The sequence below is a fragment of the Carlito syrichta genome, unplaced genomic scaffold (assembly GCF_000164805.1).
Source record: "Carlito syrichta isolate Samal-C Ts95f unplaced genomic scaffold, Tarsius_syrichta-2.0.1 Scaffold309018, whole genome shotgun sequence".
NCBI lineage: Eukaryota > Metazoa > Chordata > Mammalia > Primates > Tarsiidae > Carlito > Carlito syrichta.
This window is the reverse complement of record NW_007253114.1, coordinates 189,733-209,625: the sequence shown is the minus strand read 5'-3', so window position 1 is coordinate 209,625 and position 19,893 is coordinate 189,733. Positions and strand designations below refer to the sequence as shown.

The 19,893-nt window shown below is 44.3% G+C and overlaps 1 protein-coding gene across 1 annotated transcript in view; it reads right to left on the bottom strand.

Annotated features, from left to right (window-relative positions):
• NLRP8 (NLR family pyrin domain containing 8) overlaps window positions 1-19,893 on the bottom strand; it is a 39,042-nt gene that overhangs the window by 12,874 nt on the left and 6,275 nt on the right. The window contains exons 2-5 of the mRNA XM_008066599.1: window positions 15,794-15,868; window positions 11,672-13,268; window positions 6,822-6,992; window positions 2,913-3,080 (exon numbers count right to left, since the gene is read on the bottom strand). Coding sequence (XP_008064790.1) covers window positions 2,913-3,080; window positions 6,822-6,992; window positions 11,672-13,268; window positions 15,794-15,868 — 2,011 coding nt within the window. The remainder of the gene's footprint in view (window positions 1-2,912; window positions 3,081-6,821; window positions 6,993-11,671; window positions 13,269-15,793; window positions 15,869-19,893) is intronic.

Here is a 19,893-nt window from a genome sequence, read left to right as displayed (position 1 = left end):
TGGGGAGCTGGGTGGGATGCATAGCCATAGCAACCTTTCAGTACCCTGGAAACTCTTCTGTGTAGCCTCTGCACAACACAGCAGTTGGGGACTTCCTCCCAACCCCCACTGGGGTAGCCAGAAGTGCACACAGGTGGGGAGCTTGAGCGTTTTTCCCCTATACCCACTGAGAAAGCTAAAGAGGTCAGAGAATGGTGGGGGTCCTCACAGCCCAGCCCATCACCTAGGTCGGCTGGATACTTCCCATGGGGCAATACAGGCTGAGCAGAAAGCCCACAGTCACCACACACTGAGGATCACCACAGCACAATTCATGGTTGCAAAGATGTGGAATCATCATTTATTCTTACTGATCAGCCTCAGGCAATCAGCCTCAGGCAGTCTGAGGCCAGCCCCAGGACTTTTCTCAGGAGGTTGCCCCAGCAGAATTTGCTTGTGTATTTATTCTTACTGATCAGTGGATAATGAAAATGTGGTATACATACACCACAGAATATGATTCAGCCCTCAAAAAGAGTGAAATAATGTCTTTTGCAGCAACTCGGATGGAGTTAAAGACCATGATTCTAAATGAAGTAGCTCAGGAACAGAAAACCAAATACCATGTGATCTTATAAGTGGGAGCTAAAGTAAGGATCTACCAAGGCACAGAGAATGGTGTCATGGACACTGGAGATTCAGAGGAGAAGGGTGGGAAGCGATAGAGGGATAAGATATCACCTGTTGGGTACAGTGTGCACAGGTGGGGATGATGGGGACGTGTAAAGTCCAGACCCCAAACTATTTGTATCCCCTAAAGCTATTGAAAGAAAAAGCAAAAAGTCATAAAACAAAACAAAACAAAACAGAACAAAAAAACCCATTCTTAAGTGGCCAAAAAACATTCAAAGGGGGATATTTTATGACACATAAAAACCATATGACATTCAAATTTCAGTGTTCATATATAAGTTTTATCAGAACACAGCTGTGCCTGTTTATTTGCCTGTGAGTGATGGCCACTTCAGCTTTTTAACACAGAGCAGAGTTGATGTGACAGAGATTGCCTGGCCCACAAACCAAAAATATGTATCATCTGCCTTTTTATAGAAGATGTTCACTGAACCCCAGCATTGAGGATAGTAAAACAGTTAGGAAGTGTTACATTTTAATTAGCTATTGCCTTTGTCTTCTGATATACTTGTAAGTGTATATGCTTCAATTTTTTAAAATGCTGTTTAAGCTGGGTGCACTGGTTCATGCCTGTAATCTCAGCACTTTGGGAGACTGATGTAGGAGGACTGTTTGAACCCAGGAGTTTGAGACCAGTCTGGGCAATATAGAGAGACCCTGTCTTGACTAAAAGAAAAAAAAATAGCCAGGTGTGGTAGTGCATGCCTGTAGTCCCAGCTACTTGGGAGGCAAAGGCAGAAGGATCTTCTGACTCCAGGAGGTGGAGACTGTGATTGTGCCACTGCACTCCAGCCTCTGACAGGGTGAGACTCCAAACCAAAAGTATTAAAATGCTGTTTAACAACTGGGTCATAAAATTCCTAATGTTTAACAATCACCCCTTGCACGGGGACTCAGGTTTCCCTACATAGACAGATCTATGGGAGGGGGACTCCTCCAAACCCAGAAATTTGTTTATAAAAAATTGTGTATTTCTTCTTCTTTTTTTTTTTTTTTTGAGTTAGAATCTCACTCTGTCCCCCAGGCTGGAGTACAGAGGCACACACTCACGGCCACCCCAGCGTTGACCTGCTGGGTTCAGGAGATCCTTCCACCCCAGTCTTCCAAGTAGCTGGAACTATAGGCATGCACTACTGCACCCAGCTAATTTTTGAATTATTGTAGTAGGTCCCACCAAGTTACCCGGGCTGGTCTCGAACCCACAGGCTGAGGCAATCCACTTGCCTTGACCTCCCACAGTGCTAGGATGACAGACTGAGCCACTGAGCCCAGCCAGTATTTAGTTTTACATGTTTAAACTTTAGTCACCTTCAAAGTACCCTCTGTTTATGCGATATACCCATCAAGATGCTTTTTCCACAGCTCAAAACAGTTTTTGAACGTGTCCATTTTGGTGCCTTTAAGTGCTTTCTGCCATTTTTTGTTTCACTTCCTCCATGTCAGCAAAACATTTCCCTTTGAGGACTTTTTTCACCAAGAAGACAAAAAGTCACTTGGGGTGGGATCTGGTGAATAGGGAGCATGGGGCAAAGGGGTCTTGTTGGTTTTGGTCCAAAACTGCTGAACACTCAGTGTGGGGTGGGCAGGTGTGCTCATAAATCACCCATCATGAAATGGGCAGACACACTGAAAGAATCTAAAAAAAAAATCACTGGGTTAGGCACAGTGGCTCAGTCTGTCATCCCAGCACTTTGGGAGGCCAAGGCAAGAGGATTGCCTGAGCCCAAGGGTTGGAGCCCAGTCTGGGCAACTTGGTGAGTCCTCGTCTCTACAATAAATCCCAAAACAAGTCAGTGTGGTGGCGGGCATCTGTGTTTCCAACTTGTAAAGCTGAGGTGGAAGGATTGCTGGAGCTTAGCAGGTCAACGCTGGGGTGGCCATGAGTGTACCACTGCCCTCCATTCTGGGCGATGGAGTGAGACTCCAACTCAAAAAAAAATTCACTGAAGCGAAACACAGCCTCTCACAACAACACTAGCTAGTAGGCTGATGCCAATGGTGATCTTCTAACACTAGCAGGGAAAGCCTGGACTACAAGGGACCCACCCTCTGAAAGATATTTCTGGGGGCTTTCTGGGGGTCACCCCCTTGGAGAACATTGTCAAATTGCAATTTCACAGTTGAACGACACAAACAGTATATCAAGGAAAATGAGACAGGTAGACAGAGCATGTCACCACCACCTCTGAAAAGACCCTCGGGGTGCCAGGGCTCCACCTCATCCCCATCTCAACTCTCACCTCAGACACTGCAGCTGGCACTGGGGGGACTGCAAGGCTCTGCTCAGAAGTGTCACGGTTGTGTGCTCCACTTCGGTGAGTCGTATTTCCAAGTATCGCAGATGCTGGCTCTCCACCAAAACATGGACTAAGTCTTTGTTCAGCATGGCACAATTCACATGCTTGATTCTGGACAGAGAAGATGCGTCTGATGACAACAGGGTCCATCTCTGGTCACAGGACTCTGTGCCCTCACACCTTGGGCTCCCAGAAACCGCAGCAGCTCATGACCCAGGCACAGCCACAACCTCAGGGAGTTTACAAGCACATGCAGGGCAGGCATTAAAGGCTGACACAGGTTGGGTGTGGTGGCTCACACCTGCCATCCCAGCACGTTGAGAGGCCAAGGAGGGGGGATTGCTTGAACCCAAGGGTTTGAGACCAGCCTGGGTAACACAGTGAGATCTTGTCTCTACAAAATATCAAAAAATGAGCTGGGCATGGGGGTGCACAACTGTAGTGTCAGCTACTTGGGAGGCTGAGGAGGGAGGATCACTAAGCCTAGGAGTCAGAGGCTGTGGTGAGCCGTGATTTGTGCCCCTATACCTTAGCCTGGGTGACAGAATGAGATCCTGACTTAAGAAAAAAAGACTAGCCGCGCCTTTGGGAGGCTGAGGTGAGTGGATTTCCTGAGCCCGCGGGTTTGAGACCCACCTGGGCAGCGAGACTTCATCTCTACAATAAATCAAAAAATTAGCTGGGCGTGGTAGCACGCGCCTGTAATTCCGGCTACTTGGAAGGCTGAGGCGGAAGGATCGCCAGAGCCCATCAGTTCGAGGTTGCGGTGGCCGGGAGCGGCCACTGCACTCCAGTCTGGGCGACAGAGTGAGACTCCAACTCAAAAAAAAAAAAAAAGACTAACACAAATGCATGTTTACACATGTCCTATGGCGAAGAAATAGTAAATCAGAATTAACAATGAACAGAATTGAAATTAGGTTGGATGTGGGAGGTGCCCAAGAATCTAAGAAGTCTTCCCTAAAGCAAAGGGGATCTCATCTTACACCAGGAGGATTTGGAGGTCTACTGTTCCCTGCATTTTCCATCAGGACCCCCCTAAAATCATGCTTCTTTTCTAAAATTCAGTTTTGCCCTGCATATCCAATGTTTGTGCTTGCTGGTGAATGGCCTCTTTTACTCTCAGTTACATAGTTTTTAAAATAAAAAGGTTTTATTAAAGTATATCAAAACTGTACCTACTTAATGTACACAATTTGATGAGTTTGGACACATGCGTACATTTGTGAAACACTCACCATCATCAAGGTGGTTAATATGATTTTTGGGTTTTTTTTTTTTTAGTCAGGTTCTTACTCTGTCACCCAGGCTGGCATGCAGTGGCACAATCATGGCTCATCACAACCTCAATCTCCTGGGTTCAGGTGATCCTTCTGCCTCAGCCTCCCAAGTAGCTGAGACTGCAGGTGCATGCTACCACACCCAGTTAGTTTTTTGATTCATTGGTGAAGACAAGGTCGTGCTATACTGTTCAGGCTGGTCTTGAACTCCTGTGCTCAAGCAATTCTTTCACCTTGCCCTCATAGAAAGACTCTTTCTCTACAAAAAAAGTAAAATATTAGCCAAATGTGGTGGCAGGCACCTGTCATTCCAGCTACATGGGAGGCCGAGGCAGGAGGATCATGTGAGCCCAGCAGGTCGAGGCTGTGGTGGCCGGGATTGCGCTACTGCACTCCAGCCCAGGCAACAGAGTGAGACCTCGAATCAAAAAAATGAACAAAAAGAATGCTCTCTTTTCTCCCATGTGAATCTCATCCTCACCCACCCAGCTTCAACACACCTTGGTTGGGAAAGCCTGTCTCATGCAGGGACCTGCTCATGGTAGTATGCTAGGGAAGCCCAGTGTGGTGGTAATGAAGCCCAGCTCTGGGTGGTCTGAGGAGGAGGGCTTTCCCTAACGCTTGCCAGCTGCAGGGTCTCAGACAAGCCACTCAACTTCTTCTGCTCCCACTGTTAAACAACTGAGATCTTGCGGGGTGGGGTGACTTAAGCCTGTCATCCCAGCACTTTGGGAGGTCTGTCACAAGGTGAGAGGATTGCCTGAGCATGCAGGTTCGAGACTGGCCCAGGCAACATGGTGAGACCTCATCTCTACAATTAAAAACAATTAGCTGAGTGTGGTAGCACATGCCTGTATTTCCAGCTACTTGGAAGGCTGAGGTGGAAGGATCACCAGAGCCCAGCAGGTCAATGCTTGGGTGGCTGTGAGCATGTGTGCCACTGTACTCCAGCCTGGGCAAAGGAGTGAAACTCCAACTCAAAAAAAAAGAAAAGAAAAAGAACTGAGATCTTTTAGGAATTTCCAAACTGCCCATTGAAAGAGGACTGGATAAAAAAAACTGTGGTCCTCATGCATAATATTCCATGCATGATGGAATATTATGCAGCCATAAAGCACAAAATTAGGAACTTCGCAGAAACTTGGATGGATTTAGAGTCTATCATACTGAGTGATCTGTCACAGAAACAAAGAACCGAGTGTCACGTGTTCTTATGCATAAGCGGACATTGAACAACTATCATAATACTATAAGAAAGGGATTGGCAGTAGTGGGAAAGTGCCAGGGGAGGAGGGTGGGTTTCGAAGTTGAGGAAAACTGCCAGGGGAGGAAGGGGCACACCTCATCAACAGTGGCACCTGCATAATGAACATTTGTATATCTAACCCTGAATACCACACATCTTTAAAATTAAAAATTAAAAAAAAGAACTGAGAAAACAGTGCCGACTTCAAAGGAATACAGAAGTAAACCACAGAACGTGCTTGCTTCACATGCGGCTTCTGCAAGACGGCATCCACCCACTAGCCACAACTGCATGCTGGGATTAGGAAGCTTCTACATTGTTTTAGGCATGGTTCTATGGACTTCGCATGCACAACTGCATTTTTTTAAAAGACAGGGTCTCACTCTGTCACCCAGGCTGGCATATAGTGGCATGATCATAGCTCACCACAGCTTCAACCTGCTGGGCTCAGGCGATCATTCTGCCTCAGCTTCCTGAGTAGCAAACACTACAGGTGCATACCTCCACACCTAGTTAACCTTTGCATTTTTTTGTAGAGATGAGGTTTCACTACGTTACCCAGGCTGGTCTTGAACTCTTGGGCTTAAGCGACCCTCCTGCCTTGGCCTCCTAGAGTGCTGAGATGACAGACATGACTGCATTTAGTCTTCCTATCACTATGATCATTTTGTGGGTAGACACACTGAGGCACATTTGGGTGACGATGTCAGAAATCCCTCCATCGTCCATTGTACAAATCACTCTCTAAAGGACACAGAGCCAGTGACTATCAAGGCAGGTGATGGGCCGGTGGTCTGGTTCTGGAATTTGTGGTCTAGCTCAGCAAGTATGTCTTTTTTGTTTGTTTGTTTGTTTGTTTCTTGAGTCAGAGTCTTACTCTGTGGTTCAGGCTGGAGTGCGGTGGCATGATCACAGCTCACCACAGCCTTGACAACCTGGGCTTAGGCAATCCTCCTGCTTCAACCTTTCAAGTAGTTGGACCCACAGGTGTGCACCACCATGTCCTGCTAATTTTTTGATTTATTGTAGAGATGAGTTCTCACAATGTTTTCCAGGATGGTCTCCAACCCCTGGACTCAGACAATCCTCTTGCCTCAACCTCCCAAAGTGCTGGGATGACAGGCACAAGCCACTGTGCCTGGCTACCAAGCAGCTCATGTCTCACTCTTCCCATGCAGTAAAAGTCACCCTGGACCTTCCTTTCAAGATGGGACATGGGTACCTTCTAGAAGTCTAGTGTGAGAGGAGAGAGGAAATGAAGAAACAGGATGGAAAGCAGGCTGTTTTCATGGAGCTCCTTCCAACCAGGGTTCATTTTATACTCACAGTAGCTTTTGTAGTTTACACCAAGGATGCTTCAGTGCACCAGCAAGAACTTTCACTGAACGGTCCTCCAAAATACTGTTGGTCACAAGCAGGACTTCCAGGTTCTCATTTGTTGTGAACACAGAGCATAAGTCCTGCCACCAGTGATAAAGCTTTTCACTCTCTTGTGCTCTGCATGCAAGGTAGAAAAGAGAAAATGCCTTATCATTAAAGATTAAATTTGAGTAAACAGTAAACCCTACCCTGGTTGGGTCCATAGATCCCTTGATGACTCTAGGACACGTTTACTTAAAAAAAAAAAAAAAAGGCCAGACTTGGTGGCTCAACCTGTTATCCCAGCCCTTTGGGAGGCTGAGGTGAGTGGATTGCCTGAGCCCATGGGTTTGAGACCAGCCCAGGCTACTTGGTGAGTACTTGTCTCTACAGTAAATCAAAAATTAGACATGGTAGCATGCACCTGTAGTTCTGGCTGTTTGGAAGGCTGAGGCAGAAGGATTGTCAGAGTCCAACAGGTCGAGGCTGTGGTGGCCATGAGCATGCCACTGCACTTCAGCCTGGGTAATGGAGTGAGACTTCAACTCAAAAAAACAACAACAACTCCCCCCCCAACCAAAAAAACAAAAAGCCACACACACCTAGAAAAACCATCACAAGATTTATCCTTTCATTCCAGGAAGATTCAAGGACTCAGTTAACAAATTCATAATTTTCTTTGACTTAGGAAGAACAGGAATTGCTTTGTTAGTTAGTTGGGATTTATGTGGGGACAAAGATTGATTTATATCTTGCTCTGTGTACATACAATTTTTATCAAAAAGCAAGAACCCTATATACGAGGGGGAAACCCCCCAAACCTGGAATTTATTGATAAAAAATTGTGTATTTATTCTTATATGTTTAAACTTCAGTCACCTTCAAAGTACTCTCCATTTGATGCAATATACCTATCAAGATGGCTTTCCCACTGCTCAAACAGTTTTTGACTTGTTAGTTTTGATGTCGTTTAGTGCTTCTGCTGTTTTTTGTTTCACCACTTCCACACTGGCAAAACATTTCCCTTTGAGGACTTTTGTTTTTCATCAGAGAAACAAAAAAAAATCATTTGGGGGTGAGATTAGGTTAATAGGGAAGGTAGGTTATGGGGGGGTCATGCTGTTTTTGGTCCAAAACTGCTGAACGCCCAGAGTTGTGTGGGCAGGTGTGCTCGTAAATCACCCATTATGAAAGGGCAAACGCACTGAAAGAATCGCCAAAAAAATTTTCCCAGAAACTGAGCACAGCCTCTCACAACAACGCTAACTGGTCCATGGATGTAGATTCCTCAAACACTTACCTGGTGAGGGAAGCCTGGACCAAAAGGGGCCTACCCTCCAAAAGATAATTCTGGGTTTTTTGGGTCCCCTGTTGTAGGATCAGAGTGAGAGAAGAATGAATCTTTTTGGTATGGTGAGTTGAAGAAAAATCTGGAGCCAGATGCACATGTGATGTCACTTAGAGGTGGAAGGACCTGCTTTGTCTTGTATTCCCACCCATACAGTCCTCTCAGAGAAGCTGACATGATACCCATGTGAAGATTTTTGTTGTAGTTTTCATTAAAGAAATCGTTGAAAACAATCCAAAAGCAAGCCAGGTGTGGTGGCTCATGCCTGCCATCCCAGGACTTTGGGAGGCGGAAGTGAGGACTGCTTGAGTCCAGGGGTTCAACACCAGCCTGGGCAACATGGCGAGATCTCCTCTCTATAATAAATTTAAAAAATTAGCTGGGCATGGTGGCATGAGCCTGTGGTTCCGTTACTTGGAAGCCTGAGGCGGAAGGATCGCCTGAGTCCAGTGGGTTGATTCTGCGGTGGCCGTGAGCATGTGCACTGTACTCCAGCCTGAATGAAAGAGTGAGACTCTTACTCAAAAATAATAATAATAATAATAAAACAAAATAAATAAACAACCCAGAAGTAAATCGAGGGAGAAATGCTTTAATTATTTCTAACCCACCTATTTTTAGAACAATGCTTCATTGAAGATGGGATACACAGACATTAAAAGATTCCTAAGACCTATTATGTGAAAAGAGAAGATTTCAGAATATTTATACCAGAATGTCATTTTTGTTTAAAATTTAAGCACCATAAGATAAAACCATACATTTTCACACCCCTCAAATATCGAGGAAAGCAAACACATAGGAATGATATTGACGCCCTCCAAGAACTTCCACAAAAAATTGTCAATGAACTAACCAATGTGAAAGAAACACGTCATCTCTCAAGACTTCTACTAATATTAGGTTTCAAGATTATTCATCCTCATGGCAAGGCATGGTGATTAGACTTTTGAGGTCCTAGTGGGAAGACCAACAGGCAACACCAAGTGGAACTTCAAGCTCTGTAGCCCCTTCTCCTTCCTTAGCAAACAGTCTCAGGGATTGGAGGGCCCATTGCATGAGATATTGTGTGGCACATTAGAATGACCCAGGTCAGTGGAAAGCAGACATGGAACATCATGGCCCTGTGTGGTCATCTAATACCTGAGTGAATACAACTCATTCTACCCAAGTAATACCAAGTTTCCTTGGAAAGTAACTTGGTGACACTGATGGTGCTAAATTCAAAGATGGGATGTGTATTTTGTGATGCAGTCACTTCTTTTAAAAAAATATACCCCACAGCAGGGGTTGGCACACTTCTTCTGTAATTGGTCAGATAGAAAATATATTTGGCTTTGTAGTTTAGCATTTTGTGACAATGCCTCCGCTCTGCCACTGCAATGGGGTCATCATCAGAGACAATACGTAACAAACAAGCGTAACTGGATGCCAGTGGAGAATGCTTTACCAAATCAAGCAGCAAGCTGACTTGGGCCTTCAGACTATCGTCTGCTTCCCCCTGCTCCAGAGAAACTCACAGGGATGGTTGGAGCCCTGCACGTTGCATGTTACAAATAAGTTCCAGGTTTCTTGGGTCCCCCTCCTACATTAGACAAGTCTATGAACATTAGACTTACATGTCAGTATGCAGAGGACTTAGGCAGTGCTTTATGGAAAAACACGTGTCTGGAAGAGACTGTGGCTTCTTTTCACAGTTAAGAACTCAGAAAGGTATTTCAGTTATGCAGCAGAAATGATGGTGTCTCCCTTTCTTCCCCCAACTCCAGGGGTCAAACTAGTTGTCTTATCTATTAATTTTTTTAGAAAGTAGGATTTATTGGGAGGATAGAAAAACTTCCACAGTGGGAGGGGACCCCAAGGGTTACCCACTTTAAAAATCACAGCCATTGGGGTCAACTTTAGTTCACCTTAGCTTCCAGCAGCTGTGTGATCTTGGACAAGTTACAACCTACATCTGATCTTCAGTGCACTATGGTATCAGATTGAGAAGTCACTCACATAAATACTTGGCCACACAAGAAAAACAAATAGTCAGTGTTATTTACCTCTTCTTAGGAGAACAAAAATAAACCCATTGTCTTTGACAAAATGAAGATCTGAGTTTCAGCTGAGTGATGGGGATAAGAATTGTTTTCATAATAATAGCCTGTGTCTACTGAGTGCCAGCTGAGGCCAGGACTTGTTCAATGTCTCAGACATTTTACCTTGAACAACCCTTATAAACAGCCTTACAAGATGTATACCCTTTTATTGTTGAGTCAGTCTCACTCCATTGCCCAGGCTGGAGTGCAATGGCATGCTCATGGCCACTCCAGCCTCGACCCACCAGACTCTGGTGATCCTTCCACCTCAGCCTTCCAAGTAGGCAGAACTACAAGCATGCACTACCATGCTTGGCTAATTTTTGATTTATTGTAGAGATGAGGTCTCACCAAGTTTTCCGGGCTGGTCTCAAACCCATAGGGTCAGGCAATCCTCTTGCCTTGGCCTCCCTAAGTGCTGGGATTACAGACTTGAGCCACCGCCCCTGACTGTACTATTTTTTAAATTCTCATTTTACTCATGAAGAAGCAGAGACCCTGGAAATTAGATGACTGTCCAAATCTCTAGTGATTGAAAGAGGTGGAAAACTCAAGGTCTCAGCCATAGCACTGGAATACCCTCTTCCACAGATGACAGCAGGTGATAACAAAGGTACAGCAAATCGAAATTTCTTTAAGTTGCTTGACAAGAAAGAGGGAGATGTCACTTGATGAGGTTGTGTAGCTATAAGTTACTGTCTCCTTGAATCCAAGATGAAGAAAGATAGTTTTTATATGGAAAGAAAGACCCCCAAGAGGTGTGTTGTCCAATTTAGGAGCTGCTGGCCACACACGGCAATTTCAATTTGGGTTGATTAAAATGAGTACGATTTAAAACTTCAGTCCCTCAGTCACACTAGTCACATTCCAAGTGTTCAACAGTTGCATGTATGAGTGGTTCCCATATTGGACAGGACAGAGACAGGACATTTCCATCATCCCATGAAGTTCTATAAGACAACACTTCCCTAGAGACAAAAAGGCTTATGATTCACAAAGGTAAGTGTGACCCATGAGGCAAGTCCCATTTATATGGGCATGCAACACAGACATAAGAAGGGTGAACGACTTATCATGGTTTGCCCGAGATTCTCCCAGGTTTAATCCTCAAAGGCTTGCATCCCAGGACCATCCTCAGCCCTGGTAGTAAAATAAAAAATTTCGTGTCTGAGAAATCTCAATGCTAGGCAAACTGGGATAGTTGATCACCCTGGATACATGTTTGTCTGAGTATCGGGCAAACTAGAGTAAGGAAGAGATGAGAAAGCTTTAGATGTTCACAAACCTTGTCCTTAAGGCAAGAATGTTGTTCCCTCAATGTCCAGGAGATTGTAGGTAAAGTCCCTGGGTAAGGCAGTTAGCCAAAGGAGAGAGAAAGTACTTACTCAGAGTCAAAATGGAAACCGGGGTCAAGCTTCTCCACCTTCGTGAAGTTCAGGGTGACCGTCAGTTCCATCTGCTGCAAATGCTGACAGTGCTTCAGGCAATAAGCAGCCACTTGCATGTCTCTATTCTTGTTAATTCTCAGAGTAGCTTGGTGATAACCGTGCAGGGCCTCACTTACAAAGGCATCCCCCTGGGCCTCATGCAGATAGTAAAACAGCTGTGGGACCCCACAGCATGGAGAGGGTGGGTTATATTCATACAGTAGGGGCACCACTTTCAACAGTTTCTTCTTGTTGCCCAAGGACACCCTGCATCTGAATGACTGCTCCACAATGAACATGCACGCCTCATTGAAAAGGCCAAATAAGAAAAGTCCCATGTGAGCAAGATAGTTCTTGTTTCCTCCAGGACTTGCCACCAGGTGCTGGATACTCATACGGTCCAACACGTGGAAATTCTTGAGTCTTTGTGGGAAACAGAGGATGTAAAACAAGGCAGCAAAAAACTCCTGGAAAATCAAGAGCACAAAGGCGTAGCGGTCTTCATCCCCTTGAAGCCTTCGAAGAATATTCATACTGGCAAAAATGGCGAGCCCAGCCTCATCCATCTTGGCTTTCCCAAGGTCTTTCTTAACAAACACCCATTTTTTACGCCACATGCCTTCTGCAGCCAGGTGACACAGACCTTCCAGTTGCTCTTGGTGGATCTTGTTGGAAATGTTCTCGGTGCTTGAGAACAAGCTAGAAAGATATTGGGTGAACACAGCTGTGGCATTTGGACACGCCTCTGCCAGACTTTTTCTTCTCTTCATTTGCTCTTTCAGGCAAGAGCAAACCATCCAGCAGACCACAGGGATTCGACACATGGAGAAAAGAATTGTGTTTTCCATGGCAAAACTCAAGGCAACGTCCCCTTCCCTTGTGTTCCCAAAAAACACCTTGAAGTACTTGACTTTTTCCATCTTATTAAACCCTGTCAGGGTGACGAGGGAGGGGTATTTCAGCAAGGGCATACACGTCTGCCAAGAGGTAAATCTTATCATGACCAGCAGTGTGGCCTCGGGCAGCATTCTTTTGCTTAGTAGGCTGCACAGTAGAATAGACCCAGGCAACTTCCGGTTGTAGTCTTCACTCAGATCATCCAGTCTTCCGACCAGGGTGGATGTGAGTTCCTCAAAACCATCAAAGAGGAGCAGAAGTTGGTCTGGTTTGGACATGATCTCTGACACAAGATCCTGCAATCCTGGCCACTTGTGCGCAATCAGCTCCGAGAAGCTCTGCTCCACCGGTTGGTTCACTTCTTGGCAATGGAAATAGAAAGCGAACCGGAACTTGTGTGGGTAGAACCTATTTCTCGCCCACTCTAACATCACTCTTTTGGCCAGGGTTGTTTTTCCAATCCCAGGAACTCCCTGTATGACCACGGTCTTGGGCTGCCTACCATGAGGTCTTTTGGGTAGAAATAGACATGGTAGGTACATCTCATGTCTGTATACATTTTGGAACAAGAAGTCCCTGTGGTTCCCAGGCCAAGTGGTATTGTCCCAGACATTGAAATACTTTTTAATCACATCTGATTTGTACTTCCTCATTTTATCTAGATTTGTGAGAAGGGAGAAATACAGGGTGCAACATCAGTTATTGGTAAGAACTGATAGAACAATAAGAAAACTAGCTTGATGCCTACATTAAGCCTCATAACATATTTGACTCTATTAGATACCTCCCCTGATGTTGCTGTATCAATTAAGAAACAGCAATGAGCAAGAAAGTCAATTTGAAGTGGCTTCAACAAAACAAGGACTGTGTTTTACTAAAGAAATATGGTGGATGTAACGAACGCTATAGAAATTGGTTTGGTGGCTCCACAGTTCCATGGGCAGTAGTAGCACCACAATTCTCTCAGCCTTTTCTTTGTATTCTCGCCCCCACAGGTAGGAGACCACTGCTGTAGCTTTATCTGCATTCGAATTTGAAATTATTGGGAGAAGGGTCATGCTGAGGACCCATGTCTGTTTTCATCAATATAAACAGACACACCCAGGAGACTTCTACTTACATCTCATAGCTTAGAGCATTATTGACATGTCCCATAATAACTCCAACTTCAAGGAAAGTAGGTATTTACCATGTGGCAGGGCACATCTCATCTCTATGTAAAATTGGGTTCTGGTAGCATAAAAAAAGGTAGAGGTCATTGTTTTTGTTAGGCTCCAGTCTGGCCATGTGGCTCTTTGAGCTATGGCTGCCATGTTTTCCTAAGATTTGACCTCTTTCCCTACCCTGGGGAAGCAAATCTCTTCCCTCCCCCTCTCTCCCTAATTTGCTTTCTAAATAAACTGTATTTTCCAATTTTAGAACAAAAAGGTAGAATTCTTTGGGTAGACAGTTAACAACCTCTGTCATAAACCCTCATCCCAGTGTGTGATTCTCTTTTTCTCCCTTGTGCTTCCCTCAACCATAAACTTCGTGAAGATAGAGATGATGTCTGGTTCTCACCGTATCCCTGGTTGAAAGGTAGAGGGAAGCTTTCTAGGAGTCTGAGATCTACTTATTAGCTTTATGATCTTGAGCCAGTTACAGACTCTCTAAACCTCAATCTCGTCATCTCTAGAATCAGAGTAGGATTGACTGATCTGATTCCTAGAGTTTTTAAAACAACAGGCTCACAAGGATTTGTTGAAGGAGTGAAACTGACTTAAACCAGGGCTAGAACAGACAATCTTACATTCTATTCCCGTATGATTTCGTGACAGATTAAACAGCTTTCCTTTGGCCCTTAGTTCCTTCTGACCTAATTACTTTCTTTTTTTTGAGTTGGAGTCTCACTCTGTTGCCCAGACTGGAGTGCAGTGGCCACTCCCGGCCACCGCAGCCTCGACCTGCTGGGCTCTGGCAATCCTTCCACCTCAGCCTTCCAAGTAACTGGAACTACAGGCACACGCTACCATGCCCAGCTAGTTTTTGATTTATTGTAGAGATGAGGTCTCGCCAAGTTGCCCAGGCAGGTCTTAAACTCGTGGGCTCAGGCAATTCACTCACCTCAGCCTCCCAAGGCACGAGATTACAGGCTGAGCCATCGAGACCAGCTCCTAATTTCTATATACAATCTGACTGAGAAAGACTGTTCTCACATGAATACAATTTGGCTTCTTCCTAGAACCCTAATTTGGATGACCCTGGATAGTGAAGGAAGGAGGAATTCATGAAGATATCGGCTGCCTTTGCCTGCCTACTGACCATTCCCAGGCTGGCAATGGCATCACAATCTTCTTTGGGAAACTGCTCCTTCCACTCCCCATCATCAAGTTGGACTGTGATGGGGCCCAACCAAGCTCTCTCCTGAGTCCACAAGCTACTCCTCCTCACCAACCAGAGCATCTTATCTACTAATGAGCTCATGATCTTCATTCATTCAGTGGAGTCCATTTCAGAATGCATGCTGGAAGTATAGAAAACAAGTGCTCTTTTTCTGTTGGTAGTGCAAAGCAGGTATGACCCAGGCTTAGAGCAGCTGGGGGTCCAGAGCAAAGGAGGAGGCTCGAGGAAGCCAACAGAAGAAGAAAGGGTTATTAAGAAGGAAGAAGTAACACCTCGATGAGGTTGTGTGAGCCCCTGCATCCAGCTGGAATAGAGGGTGAATTCCTTAGTTAGGTGAGTCCAGAATTACCCTTTGGTAGATGCATGACTGGACATACTAACTTATAATTTCTCTTGCCTTAGGAGTTGAACTGCTCACCCCAGTCTGAAGCCCATTTTCTTTCCTTTTACTTTTAATTTTATTTAAGTTTTTGAGTCAGGGTCTCACTCTGTCACCCAGGCTGGAGTGCTGTGGCACAATCATAGCTCATGGCAGCCTCTACCTCTTGGGCTCAGGTGATCCTCCTGCCTCAGCCTCTGGAGTAGCTAGGACTACAGGCATGCACCACCATTCCTGATTAATATTTTGATTACTTTTTGGAGAGATGAGGTCTTGCCATGTTGCCCAGGATGGTCTTGAACTCCTGGGTTCAAGCAATCCTCCCACCTCAGTCTCCCAAAGTGTAGGGATAACAAGCATGAGCCACTGTGCCTGGTTGATAGCCCATTTTCTACCAGGGTCTGTTAGGATGTGGCACATACCAGATTCTTCTTCCTTCAAATTCATTTGTGTTTCTCTGGAATTCGAGTCCTCTGGCTTCAAGTTAGGTAGAAGGGCTGAAACATACAAAAACAGGAGCTTGTCCCATGCTATGACAAGGTCTACATAGCAGGAAGGATGATGAGGACACCATGAGCCCCTTTAAGCTGCAGTGGCTACACAGTGTGAGTCTCATTCTCCCACCAGCTCAGTTCAGGGGGAAGAAAACTACCTAGATCCCCATCCTAGCAATGTTAGGGAAGGAGACAGTGTTGCTGTTTAATGATGTGCTGAAGAAGGTGTTCAATAACATAAACTCACAGGCCAAACACCAAGGTAGAAATATATACAAATACACACACATATGTATATGTCAGCTATACACACATACTCTGATATGTTTCCCAGGCTGGTCTTGAACTCCTGGACTGAAGCCAACCTCCCACCCTGGCCTCCCAAAGTGTTGAAATCACAGGTGTGAGCTACCGGGCTGGGCCTGTTTGTTTTTAAAGTGTGTAGTTTACCTATTTCCTTTGTTCTTGCTGATAAAAGCATTGATGACTTGCTGTATCAGCTATCTATTGGGAGAGGTGAATTAACATCCCACATCTCATTTGTGGATTTGTCTGTTTTTGCATATAGTGGTCCTCCCTTATCCTCAGGCGATGTGTTTCGATACCCCTGGTGAAGTTCTGAAACTGTGGATAGTACAAAGTCATATCTATACACTGTTTTCTTAAATACATACATACTACAGTTGCATTCCTATACACCAACAGCAGACAGGCAGAGAAACAAATAAAAAACACAATCCCATTCATAATAATCACAAAAAAAGAAATACCCTGCCATCTTCCTAACCAGAGAAGTGAAAGACCTTCACAGCGAGAACTACAAAATACTGCTCAAAGAAATCAAAGATGACACAAACAACTGGAAAAATATTCCACGCTCATGGACTGGAAGAATCAACATTGTTAAGATATCCATCTTATCCAAGGCAATCTACAGGTTTAACGCAATACCCATTAAATTACCAGCATCATTCTTCTCAGACCTGGAAATGACAATACAGAAATACATATGGAAACATAAATGACCACAAATAGCCAAAACAATCCTAAGCAAAAGAAACAAAGTGGGAGGTATCACGCTTTCAGACTTTAAACTTTGCAAACTACAATAATCAAAACAGCCAGGTATTAGCACAAGAACAGGCATAAAGACCAATAGAAGAGGATAGAGATTCTGGAAGCAAAACCTCAATTTCTCAACCAACACATCTTCAACAAAGCCTCCACCAACAACCACTGGGGACAGGAGAACCTATTCAGTTAATGATGCTGGGAAAAATGGCTGACCACATGCAGAAGATTGAAACAGGATCCCTATCTATCACCATACACAAGAATCAACTCGAAATGGATCAAAGACCTAAACATAAAACCTCAAACTATAAAAATCTTAGAAAATGCAGGAGACACCCTTATGGAACTTGGAACTGGAAACTAATTGCTGATCAAAACCCCAAGTACCCATGCCATAAGAGATAAGATAGACAAATGGGACCCCATTAAACTTAAAAGCTCTTGCAAAGTCAAAAAACCATCAAGAGAGCAGGGAGACAGGTCACAGACTAGGAAAAAAATATTTGCCAACTGTATATCTGACAAAGGGTTAACATCTAGGATCTATAAGGAATGCAAACATGCCAAAAAGAAAAGAGCAAACAGCCCTATTAAAAAGTGAATAAAAGATATGAATAGACACTTCTCAAAAGAAGACATATGAGCATCCAACAGATACATGAAAAAATGCTCAGCCTCACTAGTCAAAGAAATGCAAATCAAAACCACACTGAGATACCACTTAACTCCAGTCAGGATGGCCATCATCAATAACTCAAAAAACAACATATGCTGGAGAGGATGTGGCAAAAAAGGAACACTTCTACACTGTTGATGGGAGTGTAAACTAGTACAGCCTCTGTGGAAAACAGTGTGGTGATTCTTAAAAGATCTAAAAAATTGACCTTCCATCTGACCCTGCAATGTCCATAATGGGAATATACCCAAAAGAACTCAAATCACTCTATAAAAATAATACCTGCACACGTTTGTTTATCGCAGCATTGTTCACAGTAGCAAGAACATGGAACCAACCATGCTGCTCATGAAAAGAGGACTGGATAAAAAAAATGTGGTACATATACACAATGGACTATAACACAGCCATAAAGAAGGACAAAGTTATGAACTTCATAGCAATTTGGACGGATTAGAGTCTATGATACTGAGTGATCTATCACAGAAACATAGAACTGAGTATCACATGTTCTCACTCATAAGAAGACCCTGAACATTTACCATAATATATAAGAAATGGATTGGCAGTGGTGGGAAACTGCCAGGGGAGGGAAGAGGGCCTTACTTCATAAATAAGGGACCCTGACCTCAAACCAGGTAAAGTGGGGACCAAAGTGAGGCCCAAAGTTTACCTGGACAATGACCATTTGTATACCTAATCCTAAATGGTACCCTATATCTTTAAAATTAACAATTAAAAAAATTAGGCACAGTAAGAGATTAGCAATAAAAAATTAGAAAAATTAGAAACATACTGTAATAAAAGTTATATGAATGTGGTCTCTTTCAAAAAACATTTCACCTGTTGTTGGACCATGGTTGACCATGGGTAACTAAAATCTCAGAGCAAAGCTTTGGGATAAGGAGAAGGGAGAGGCTGGGTGCACAGCTCATGCCTGCCATCCCAACACTTTTGGAGGCCAAGATGGGAGGATTCCTTGAGCTCAGGAGTTTGAGACCAGCCTGGGCAACATGGTGATACTTCCTCTCTACGAAAAATAATAATACAAAAAAATTAGCCAGGCATGGTGGCACACACCTGTAGTCCCAGCTACATGGGAGACTGAGGTGGGAGGATCACCCGGCCCAGGAGGTCGAGGCTGCAGTGAGCTGGGATCATGCCACTGCACTCCAGCCTGGGTGACTGAGAGAGACTACAACACCCTTCCCCCAAAAAGAGAGGCTACCACAGACATGTTTGGCTTCATATACACTGAAGATGTGTCACTGGCAGAGAAGTTTAGGATTCTGATGTCTTCCTGTGGGAGTGGTCCCTCTGTCACTGTGAAATGGTCCTTTTAAATCTTTTGTCATCCTGCCTTAAATATCACATTGCTGAAAAAAACAAAGGGGAGAGGCTGGAGATCACAGCTCAAGTGACTTTAGCCACTAAGGAAAGATTACAGAACTAGTCTGATCTCTTATTTTGACCTTTGGTTTTATCATTCTGACTGTATGTTTTACTCACTATTGTTTGCTTTCTCACTTACACTATCTGTTTCATGATCTTATTGGTCTGTCTCTGTGTAGCTACCAGTATTCTTTAGGGAATTTTCCTTCTGTGTTTTTTTTTCCCCACTACTCTCCGGCCTTATGTCTCTTTTTCACCTGTTAGTTGGTATGTATGTCTGTTTTCCCTCTCACTCTTCTCTCTTTCTAACATCCTATTGACCCTCCCTTCTTCCATTATTTCCCTCTTTTGTACCTCCTTTTGCTCCAGAGATAAGAGAAAAATCAAAAGAAGAATATGGGTCTCTCCCAGACCCCTGGAGGGCAGACACTGAGAAAATTGACTACAAACAATGAAGAGCCCCCAGAATGACTGGTCTCAAACTACAAACCTAGATATCAAGACATTAATGGAGAGATTAAAAAGAATTGAGGAGGAGACGGGGCAAGATGGCGACGGCATAGGTGAACTTGTGAGATTCTCTGAACGGACCAAGACTGCAAACTGCTGAATAGACAGACTGTAAAACAGAGGGAAAAGTGAACAAAACCAGAAGACCCTCATAAGGAAGAACAGGTCATTGCAGAAGAGAAATAAAAGCAACCCCACCTTCTCTCAAAAACAGAATTGAAGAGGGGGAGGGAAAGGGGTAAAGGGAGAAAAATCTACAGAAATGAAGAAAACCAAAAGAAGAGTATGGGTCTCTCTCAGACTCCTGGGAGAGCAGACACTGAGAAAATTGACTTTGGAATACAAACAATGCAAAGTCCCCAGAATGAAGGGTCTC